The 11956-nt window shown below is 51.5% G+C and overlaps 1 protein-coding gene across 1 annotated transcript in view; it reads right to left on the bottom strand.

The window, feature by feature from the left end:
* Window positions 1-518: 518 nt before the first annotated feature.
* cnrip1b (cannabinoid receptor interacting protein 1b) overlaps window positions 519-11956 on the bottom strand; it is a 35442-nt gene continuing 24004 nt past the window's right edge. The window contains exon 3 of the mRNA XM_038807135.1: window positions 519-1645. Coding sequence (XP_038663063.1) covers window positions 1481-1645 — 165 coding nt within the window. The 3' untranslated portion in view covers window positions 519-1480. The remainder of the gene's footprint in view (window positions 1646-11956) is intronic.

Raw genomic sequence — 11956 nt, 5'->3', positions numbered from 1 at the left:
GCGGCCCGACGCCGGAGTGGTTCACGCCACTCCTTGGCGCCGGGACCCCCCGCCCCGCTGGGTAGGGGAGAATCCCGCCTGTGATCTCCAAAATGGCCAAAAAAAAATTCAGTTGGAGGTGTGGCGCACCAACACCTGCAGTTAGAGATGGGCAATAAATGCTGACTTGCTAGCAACACTCACATCCCAAGAGGAAAAAAGAACCAGTGCGCATAATTTAAGGTGACTGGCACAAGAATTAAAGATGGCACAAGGAAGCAATTTTTACATAGTGGATTGTTGTGATCCCACAACACACTGCGATGGGGTGCAGGAAGCAGATTCAATAGTAACTTGAGAACTGGCTAAATAGAAAGAAAAATAAATCACAGTAAACGCTAATTGAATAGCTCTCCCAAAGAACTGACCTAGGCATTATGGGCTGAATTGTCTCCCTCTGTGGTATATCACTAACTAGGCCTTGAGCCAAAACCTCTTCCCATTCTATTCTGTATAAAATAAATAAAGCAATGCATATACACATTCACATTTTAAGTGGCCAGTACTGGCTCTCAGTGAAGGATTTAATTTTCATGGGATTACTGATACAGAAAGAATTGTTTCTCTTGCATATTGTTTATCCACAGCTAACCTATTTTGTGGGCATTCACGTTACCCCAAAACACAAACAGAAAACATTACAAAAAGAGCATAGCACATTGCACTATTATACAAAAACATATGCCACTGAATACAGCAACACGTTGTAATTCATAAAATATTCATCATTTGAGAAATATATTGAACTGCAAACACATGTAAAAACGTGAATGAACAGTGTACACATCTTAAACTAATCTTCTGTGCAAATTAATCCTGCATTGACTGTCTCTCAGCTACAGAGCTGATCACATACACAACTCACCACCAGGTCACTTGTACCCAATCCGAGGTAGACTAAAACGATTTATCACATAACAAAACAACAGAAAGTACTGGTGTATGTCCGGTGAACTATAATTGCAATAGTAAATTAAATGGTTGCCCATATGGAATTATTTATACTTTTCTCCCAACACACGGCAAAGCTGTGCCAAATCAGCTCTTCGACTGTATAAAATGCCTTTGTTTACTTTGTTCAGACAGTTTACCAAAATTTCACTCTGAAATGCACCTTCTTACTAATAATTCAAGTGTAAATATTATCCAAAGAATGGAGATAGTGGAGTTTAAACATGTGTGATAATAATAACAAATGTATCTCAAGTGCATTTGTATCAAATTCTTCTTCTGTTTTAAAATAACTGCATTAATCCCCACATTAAAATATCACGACAAACAAATCCATACCAGCTTTTAATGCTTTCATTACTAATACCACACTGTGCAATTTCAACCCAATTGTGTCTACATTAAGGCTTAGTGTTTTTATTCTTGTGTGTAGACAATTATAATTTGTCCATTGCTGATGTTTCAGAAGGAAATCCTGTAATGTTGAAGCCTAGGTAAACATCTCCTTGTTGACCCACATCAGGCTGCGAGTCTCGTTGGGTTTGCACTCGTACTCGATGCTGCCAAAGCTGTTTCCCCATTGGCAGTGATCGCGCTTGTGATAATTGTAGAACTTCACTTGCCACACTGTCTCAAAGGTGCCAATGTCGTCAAACTGGAGAGGGAAAGGGAAGGGGAGAGAAAAGAGTTACAGCTTGAATCAGGGTTCACTGGAATATTAATCTCAAAGTCAAATCAGATTTCACAATCCTCAACCCTAGATCTTGGCATTTGCAGAATGAGCTTTCTGATTTGAATGACTCAATCTTTCCTGAATAATTAATACCACTTGTCCTGCGGAATCTATCTGACTCAGAGTCAGAAAAGCCACTATCCTGGAATGTATACACATTTGGTTTGGTGTTGACAGTGGCTTTGGTGCGAATTTGTAGTCCAAGTGAAACAAATGTGAGTCAATGCTAAGCTTCGCTGTGTTTTACATTTGATATTATGGCAGTTGTTATGCGGCAGCAATGCATATGGGCCGACAGTCCTCTCTGAGCAGGCACAAACGAGAGAACCAGTGCTTTATTTACAGAGGTGTGGGGAACAGGGGGAGTGGTGCAGGGAGGCAGAGAGAGTGGTGCAAAGGGTGGGGGGGGGGGCAGAGAGAGTGGCGTGGGGTGCAGGGAGAGGTGTGCAGGTGGCAGGGAGATTGGTGCAGGGAAGGCAGAGGGAGTGGTGCAAGGGGTGGGGGGGGGCAGAGAGAGTGGCGTGGGGTGCAGGGAGAGGTGTGCAGGTGGCAGGGAGATTGGTGCAGGGAGGCAGAGGGAGTGGTGTAAGGGGTGGGTGGGGGCAGAGAGAGTGGCGTGGGGTGCAGGGAGAGGTGTGCAGGTGGCAGGGAGATTGGTGCAGGGAAGGCAGAGGGAGTGGTGCAAGGGGGGGCCAGAGAGAGTGGTGGGGGGGGTGGCAAAGAGAGTGGTGTGATGCACCATCGATTGCACGTGAGGCGAGTGATTTACCAATGTCAGGCTTTAATTAACTAGAACACAGCCTGGCGATCGTCTACAGTGGAAAGGAACGATCGTCAGGCTTCTGAGCATTTATACCTCGTTGATAGAGGCGTGGTTAACTCAGCCTCTCGGCCAATCGGTCGAGAGGCACATGACCGACCAGGGCCAATGGTAAGCCGATGTTCTGGCCCAATGGCAGACGAGTATGCAGATCATATCATCACATGGTGCAAGGGAGGGCAGAGAGAATAGTGTGGGGTGCAGGGAGAGGTGTTCAGGAGGCAGGGATATTGGTGCAGGGAGGGCAGAGAGAGTGATGGTCGGGTGCACTAGAGTGGTACGGGGTAGGGTGGGGTGGGAGGACAGAGAGAGTGGTACAGGGAGGGCAGAGAGAGTGGTACAGGGAGGGCAGAGCGAGTGGTGCAGCGAGGGCAGAGACAGTGGTACAGGGAGGGCAGAGAGAGTGGTGCAGGGAGGGCAGAGAGAGTGGTACAGGGAGGGCAGAGAGAGTGGTACAGGGAGGGCAGAGAGAGTGGTGCAGGGAGGGCAGAGAGAGTGGTACAGGGAGGGCAGAGGGAGTGGTACAGGGAGGGCAGAGAGAGTGGTACAGGGAGGGCAGAGGGAGTGGTACAAGGAGGGCAGAGAGAGTGGTGCAGGGAGGGCAGAGAGAGTGGTACAGGGAGGGCAGAGGGAGTGGTACAGGGAGGGCAGAGAGAGTGGTACAGGGAGGGCAGAGAGAGTGGTACAGGGAGGGCAGAGGGAGTGGTACAAGGAGGGCAGAGAGAGTGGTGCAGGGAGGGCAGGCAGAGTGGTGCAGGGAGGGCAGGCAGAGTGGTGCAGGGAGGGCAGGCAGAGTGGTGCAGGGAGGGCAGAGAGAGTGGTACAGGGAGGGCAGAGAGAGTGGTACAAGGAGGGCAGAGAGAGTGGTACAGGGAGGGCACAGAGAGTGGTGCAGGGAGGGCAGAGAGAGTGGTTCAGGGAGGGCAGGCAGAGTGGTACGGCGATAGAGAGAGTGGGGCAGGACTTAGAGAGAGTGGTGCGGTGTTGGGGGAAGAGAACGATGGAGGGGGCAGAGTGGTGTGCAGGGAGGCAGAAAGAGTGATGGAGAGGCGGCATGTGGGATGGGGTGAGGTGGTAGAGAGTGGGGTGGGGGGCAGATCCTGTGTGGAGGGGCAGAGGGAGTGGTGTAGGTTTGTGGGGCGGAGAGAATGGGGCAGGGGAAGAGAGAGTGATGCAGGAGTCAGAGAAGATGGTTCGCTATGACCTTTACAAGAGCAATTAGGGATGAGCAATAAATGCTTGTGTTATGTCAACGATGCTCATATGCCATAAAATTTTAAAAACTGGTAAAAATTTCCATTTTTAAATTAATTTAGAGTGCTCCGTTCTTTTTTTCTCAATTAAGGGGCAAGTTAGCCTGGCCAATTCACCTACCATTTCTTCAGTGTAGTAGTTTATGTGATTTTGGGTTGTGGGGGTGAGGCCCACGCAGACACGGGGAAAATGTGCAAACTCCACACGGGCCGGGATCAACCCCTAGTCCTCAATGCTGTGAGGCAGCAGTGCTAACCATTGTGCCACCGTGCCGCCTAAAGATGTTCATTTTTAGAGGTAATTATTTTAAAAGAATTGTTTTTTTGTTATTTGTTCATGGGATGTGGACGTCGCTGGCTGGGCCAGCGTTTGTTACCCATCCCTAATTGTCCTTGAACTGAGTGTTTGCTCGGCCATTTCAGAACGAAATATTCCTCCTTCTAATGTGCAAGTCTCAATTTTCATTTTGCTCTCCAAAACTTAATTATTTCATAGAATCCCAGCAGTGCAGAAGGAGGCCATTCCATCCATCGAGTCTACACCGACCCTCTGAAAGACCTTACTACATAGGCCCACTCCTCCGCCCATTCCCCATAACCCCACTTAATCTTTTGGACACTAAAGGACAAGTTAGCATGGTTAATCCACCTAACCTGCACATCTTTGGGCCATGGGAGGAAACCAACCGGCGGAAACCCACGCAGATCCGGGGAGAATGTGCAAACTCCACACAGTCAGTCACCCAAGGCTGGAATTGAACCAGGTCCCTGGTGCTGTGAGGCAGCAGTGCTAACCACTGTGCCCACGTGAAGGGCAACCAGAACATTTTACTTCCTGGTTTGCTACCTTTGAGAATACTTAAATATGATTGGCTGCTGACCATGTTTGATGATATTATCATTGCTGGATGCCTGGAGATCCCCTTTTTTTGGCGCCAGATTCAAATTGGTGTCAGGAAAAGGGAAACCCACACCACTTTATGGAACTTTGTGGGCAATTTTATTTGACATCAGCATTCAGTGTCATCACTTCATTGCTGCCTGAAATTGCCAGCCATAAAATACTGCTCCAAAGAAATGGATAGATCGGGAACAACGAGCTATGAAAAGTAATCCCATCCATCTCACCTCACTGAAATCAAACGTAATCCAACCCATTGTGATCTAGATTCTTCAATTTACAAAATTACTTTCTGCTTGTAAAGAAGCACAGGCAGTAAACACATATTTAAGCTAACCAAGCACAGCCATATCACATCACAGACAATGATTGTGGAAAATAAACGAAGATATTCATGACTGGAAAAAAATGTCGCATCATAAAGCTGCAGGTCAAGGAACACATGAGAAAGCTTGAGTGACCATTGAAGGGACAAATTTCCTTAGAAAATAGGGTAGAATTCCCTAATTAACCCCTGCCAAAAATAAAACTGTTGTTAAACTGTTGGGTAAGTGCTCCAGCACACCTTATGATTGTAACATGAAGAAGATTTGTGAAATAAATGAACACATTGAAAGCTAAGAGGCACTGTCTGTTGCGGAGGCTACTTTTTCTTTCTCTTTCGAAGCTAACAACTGAGTGAGTTTTGTGATCTGCAATTCACTGCCTGGAAGGAAACTGATAAATAGGAATATGCCATTCAGCTCTTCGAACCTGTCCATCATTCAACAAGTTTGTGGTTGATATGCTTATGGTCTCAGCTCCACTTTCCTGTCAGCCTCCTCCCCACACCCAACCCCCATAATTCTTGTCTCCCCTGTCTATCAAACATCTACTTCCCTCTGCCTTAAATACTTGAAAGGGAAGTATAGAGAGCTAAAGGGAGAAGTGCGACAAATTGGACAGGCTAGCACAGGAGAAATAAGCCAAAATGTCCGCCTACTGTGTTGTATCATTCCATGATTCCAACAACTGGTACCTTTCCCTAAATCTCTGACCACAAACTCCCAGTGAAGGGGAAGATGTGATAGTATGACTAGAGGTACTACGGTAAGTGGGAGTGTGAGCTACCATTGGTGGAGAAGGCTCGCTGCTCACTGGCCCAAGTGTTTGCATTTCATTGGTCGGAACGTAAGGTAGCTCCGCCCAGTGAGGTGGGGTATAAGAACCCGTGTTCCCAGCAGCCGACCTTCTTTCTGTACTCGAGCTGCTGGGGAAACATCTTGTTGATTAAAGCCTTCAATTCGGACTACATCCTCGTTTCAGTAGTTATTGATTGCGCATTAATTTAATCAACAAGATTTTAAAGAATGGAGCTCCGCATCAAGCCGGAGTGTCTACGACACAGCCCCCACGCAGCTAACGCAGCAGTTACATTCAAGCATTGGCTAGCTTGTTTTAATAGCTACCTCAGCATGGCGGGAAACGTACCGACGAGGGAGCAGAAGCCGCACATCCTTCACTCGTGCGTCGGCACCGCCATCTACACGCTCATCGAGGACACGTCCGACTACGACTCTGCCATGGAACTGCTTAAAGGACACTTCATCCGACTGGTGAATCAAGCTTACGCTCGGCACTTGCTGGCTACGAGGCAGCAGACCCCTAGTGAGTCGTTAGACGATTTTTACCGTGCACACCTTGTACTGGGGAGGAACTGCGGCTGCCCGCAAGTTTCTGCTACTGAGCACACCGAACTGTTAATCCAAGACGCCTTTGTTGCGGGTATGCAGTCCCCACAAATCCGCCAGAGACTGTTAGAAAGGGAAACTTTGAGCCTCACAGAGGCACGGGCCCTTGCGAACTCTCTAGATGTTGCGAACAGAAACGCCCGTTCATACGCCCCCGACCGCGCGGCGGCCCCCTGGGCAGTGTGGAATTCAGCTTCCCCTTCCCCTACGGACTCGGAATCGCCTCAGGCCTGCGCTGCAAGACGCCCTGGAAACCCCGCTGGGCCCCGTTGCTATTTTTGTGGACAGGCAAAACACCCCCGACAGTGTTGCCCAGCCCGATCAACAACGTGCAAGGGCTGCGGTAAGAAGGGCCATTTTCTGTCGGTTTGCCTGGCCAAGGCGGTCGCTGCGGTCCCGAGCAGCGACTGCGGAACGCCGCCCCGTTTCTCTCCGAGGGCCCCGTGCGGCATGCGAACTTCTCCATCCCCATCCACCAATGCCACGTGCGGCCCCCGGGCGCCGCCATCTTGTTTTTCCGACGCCACGTGCGAGGGACGGGTGCCGCCATTTTGTCCATCCCCTGACATGTGCAACCAGTGGTCGCCGCCATCTTAGATTGGCTCTGAGGACCCCGGCGCGGGTGACTACGCACCGCCCGATGATGACTCCGATCTTCTGCCACGACTCGCATCAGTCACCTTGGACCAGTCTCGGCCCCACACCCTCTCTACGGCGACGCAAAGGTCCTACTCACCGGGCACGAAACATCCTGCCTGCTGGACTCCGGGAGCACAGAGAGTTTCATACACCCTGCCACGGTAAGACGCTGCTCTCTTCCTGTCCATCCCGTAAAGCAAAAAATCTCCCTGGCCTCTGGCTCCCATTCGGTTGAGATCAAGGGGCATTGTGTAGCGGACCTCACGGTCCAGGGGAGGGAGTTTAAAAATTACAGGCTCTACGTTCTCCCCCACCTCTGCGTGGCCACACTCCTGGGGTTAGACTTCCAGTGTAACCTCTAGAGCCTAACATTTAAATTCAACGGCCCTATACCTCCCCTCACTGTCTGCAGCCTCGCGACCCTCAAAGTCGATCCCCTGTCCTTGTTTGCAAACCTCACCCCGGATTGCAAACCTGTCACCACCAGGAGTCGACGGTACAGTGCCCAGGACCAGACCTTCATCAGGTCCGTGGTCCAATGGCTTCTGAAGGAAGGGGTCATCAAGGCTAGTAACAGCCCCTGGTGAGCACAAGTTCTGGTGGTAAAGACTGGGGAGAAGAATAGGATGGTCATAGACTACAGTCAGACCATCAACAGGTTTACACAGCTGGACGTGTACCCTCTCCCCCGTATATCCGACCTGGTCAACAGGATCGCACAGTACAAGGTCTTCTCCACGGTGGACCTAAAGTCGGCCTACCACCAGCTCCCCATCCGTGTGAGCGATCGCAAGTACACTGCGTTCGAGGCGGACGGGTGGCTCTATCACTTTTTAAGGGTTCCCTTCGGTGTCACAAACGGGGTCTCGGTCTTCCAACGAGAGATGGACAGAATGGTCGACCGATATGGTTTACGGGCAACTTTCCCGTATCTCGATAATGTCACCATCTGCGGCCACGATCAGCAGGACCACGACGCCAACCTCCGCAAATTCCCCCAAACCGCAAAACTCCTGAATTTGACCTATAACAAAGAAAAATGCGTGTTCAGCACCGACCGTCTAGCCATCCTCGGCTACGTAGTGCGAAATGGAGTGATAGGCCCCGACCCGGAACGCATGCGCCCCCTGATGGAGCTCCCCCTCCCACACTGCTCCAAGGCCCTGAAGCGCTGCCTCGGATTTTTCTCTTATTACGCTCAGTGGGTCCCCAACTACGCCTACAAAGCCCACCCCTCATACAAACTACCACTTTCCCCCTGTCGACGGAGGCCCGCCAGGCCTTCAGCCGCATCAAAGCGGATATCGCAAAGGCCACGATGCGCGCCATCGACGAGTCCCTCCCCTTCCAGGTTGAGAGCGACGTGTCTGACGTAGATCTGGCAGCCACCCTCAACCAAGCGGCAGGCCCATGGCCTTCTTCTCCCATACCCTTCACGCTTCCTAAATTCGCCACTCCTCAGTCCAGAAGGAAGCACAGGCCATAGCAGAAGCTGTGCGACACTGGAGGCACTATCTGGCCGGCAGGAGGTTTACCCTCCTCACAGACCAACGGTCAGTGGCCTTCATGTTCGACAATGCACAGCGGGGCAAGATAAAAAATGACAAGATCTTGCGGTGGAGGATCGAGTTATCCACCTACAACTATGACGTCTTGTATCGTCCGGGGAAGCTAAACGAGCCTCCCGATGCCCTGTCCGGGCACCTGTGCCCACGCACAAGTGGACCACCTCCGAGCCCTCCATGAGGACCTCTGCCACCCGGGGGTCACCCGCTTCTTCCATTTCGTGAAGACCCGCAACCTGCCCTACTCCATCGAGGAGGTCAGGACAGTCACTAGGGAATGCCACATCTGCACGGAGTGCAAGCCGCCCTTCTACCGCCCCGAAAAAGCGCATCTTATAAAGACTTCCCGTCCCTTTGAACGCCTCAGCATGGACTTCAAAGGTCCCCTCCCCTCTACCAACCGCAACACGTACTTCCTCAACGTGATTGACGAGTACTCCCGCTTCCCGTTCGCCATCCCCTGCCCCGACATGACCACAACCACCATCATTAAAGCCCTACACATCATTTTCTCCCTGTTCGGATTCCCCGCCTACATACACAGTGATAAGGGGGTCACTCCTTTATAAGTGACAAACTGCGTCAATTCCTGCTCAGCAAGGGCATTGCCTCAAGCAGGACGACCAGTTATAACCCCTGGGGTAACGAATAGGTCGCGAGGGAGAACGGTACGGTCTGGAAAACCGTTCTACTGGCAGTACGGTCCAGAAATCTCCCAGTCTCCCACTGGCAGGAGGTCCTCCCAGACCCCCTCCACTCCATCCAGTCTCTACTCTGCACTTCTACTAATCAAACTCCTCACGAACGCCTTCTTGTCTTCCCCAGGAAGTCTTCCTCAGGGACCCCGCTCCCGACCTGGCTGGCAGCCCCCGGGCCCATCCTGCTCCGGAAGCACGTGCGGGCACACAAATCGTATCCGTTGGTCAAGAGGGTCCAGCTGCTCCACGCTAACCCACAATATGAGTATGTGGAGTACCCCGACGGCCGACAAGACACGGTCTCTCTACGGGACCTGGCGCCCGCCGGATCCCCGCCATCCCCAGCTCCACCCACCCCCCCCCCCCCCACAGACTATGGCGGGTCCCCCCCCCCAACGACAACTGAACCCTGCAGGCGCTCCCCCCGTGGCCTGCCAACCCCCTCACCTGTGCCGCCTGGAGGACTAGACGCCCCCCCCCCCCCGGCCCTCACCAGCGGCGTCTAGGGGTGTTGAAACCTCCACAAGGACCGGATCATCGTTTCCGGAGTCATGGATGCCCGCATCTCCATCAACATCTCCGCCGAAGCTCCGTCGGTCGCAGAGGATGTCCAAGGCCCCCGATCGTCTGATCGAGTCGATGTGAACTCTTAATGGATTTTTTTTCTGTCTCTGTAAATAGTTACGGGCCAGTGCGCCATGTTGATAACACAATTCCTGACTCTGTACATAGTTATGGGCCAGTGGGAAGCCACCGTTCGAGAGAGGTATAGTCCCATATCACTAGTCATACTACCAGTAAATTATCCCTCCCGCACAGGACTACCAGTCACGGCTGGACGCCCGAGCAGTCTCCCCCCCCCCCCCCCCCGGTTCCTTTCTCAACAAGGGGTGAATGTGGTAGTATGACTAGAGGTACTACGGTACCTGGGAGTGTGAGCTACCATTCGTGGAGAAGGCACGCTGCTCATTGGCCCAAGTGTTTGCATTTCATTGGTTGGAAAGTAAGGTAGCTCCACGCAGTGAGGCTGGGTATAAGAACCCATGTTTCCCAGCAGCCGGCCTTCTTTCTGTACTCGAGCTGCTGGGGAAACATCTTGTTGATTAAAGGCTTCAATTCGGACTACATCCTCGTTTCAGTAGTTATTGATCGCGCATCAGAACAATCTGTCTATTGTGTGGGAGAGTCATAGAGGGTGGTAGTGATGGTAATATGGCAGAGGGGATGTGATAATTGTGGGTTAATAATGGCTTTGAGCCTCTCTTCCAATAATGTCATCTTTTAATGATCACTGACCCATCTCATGAAACCAGCACCTTCCATCTAAAGTTACATGCGCTCTGCTGCACAGAAAACCAGTTTAACCTCTTTTCCCCTATCTGCATTTCACACTAAGTTTGATATTGTCAGATTCTGAAACACTCAGCCTGAAAAGGTGATGGAAGCTGATTCCATAAATAATTTTTAAATGGAGTTGGACAGGTTGTTGAGCATGAGAAACTTAACAGGTTTACACAAACAAAATCAATGATGTGGGACTTTGCACTACTGCACCTTCAAAGAGCTTTCAACAGGGATTTGGATCATTATTATAGAACAGTCATGGCGGCCCAAATGGCAAACTTTAAAATGTTACATTTTGTTCCCTTATCCAAATCATTAATATATATTGTGAATAGCTGGGGTCCCAACACCGATCCCTGTGGTACCCCACTAGTCACTGCCTGCCAATTTGAAAAGGACCCTTAATTCCTACTCTTTGTTTCCTCTCTGCCAACCAGTTTTCTATTCACCTCAATTCACTTCCCCCAATCCCATGCGCTTTAATTTTGCACAATAATGACTTCCGGTGGCGGCAATGCGGAGCTAAGCCACACGTTCGGCAGCTCCCACTAATAACGGACTTTGGGGCTCTTTTCAGGGCCCCCAATGGAACTTCGTCGACGAATCCCGACGTGGTAAGGGGTCTGGAGTAGATCCCTAAGGTCCTATGGTCCGGACCATGAGTGGGGTAAGAAGAAAAACGGTGGAAGCGCCCCTGGAAAAGCGGGGGAAGAGAAACAAAATGGCGGCCGGCGGAGCCCTCGAGGAGCTGAGGCAGTGGGCGCAGGAGCAGCAGGAGACTCTGCTGCGCTGCTTCCAGGAACTTAAGGTGGAGCTGCTGGAGTCGCTGAAGGCTACCATCAGAGAGCTGATGGAGACCCAGACAGCCCAGGGGGCCGCGATCCGGGAGCTGCAGCAGCAGGCCTCCGAAAGGGAGGATGAGGCCGTGGCCGTCGCGGGGAAGGTGGAGATGCACGAGGCGCTCCGTAAAAGGTGGCAGGAGCGGTTCGAGGAGCTGGACAACCGGTCGAGGCGGAAGAATTTGCGGATCCTGGGCCTCACGGAGGGGCTGGAGGGGTCGGACCTGGCGGCCTATGTGGTTGTTATGCTGAACTCGCTGATGGGAGCTGGGTCCTTCCAGGGGCCCCTGGAGTTGGAGGGGGCCCCACAGAATTCTGTCTAGGAGGCCCAAGAAGAAGAGCCGCCGCGGGCGGTGTTGGTGCGGTTTCACCGGTTCGTTGATCGTGAGTGCGTGCTCCTGTGGGCCAATAAGGAGCGGAGCAGCAAGTGGGAGAACACGGAGG

This window comes from Scyliorhinus canicula, chromosome 1 (genome assembly GCF_902713615.1).
Source record: "Scyliorhinus canicula chromosome 1, sScyCan1.1, whole genome shotgun sequence".
Taxonomy (NCBI): domain Eukaryota; kingdom Metazoa; phylum Chordata; class Chondrichthyes; order Carcharhiniformes; family Scyliorhinidae; genus Scyliorhinus; species Scyliorhinus canicula.
This window is presented reverse-complemented; position numbering and strand designations above follow the sequence as displayed.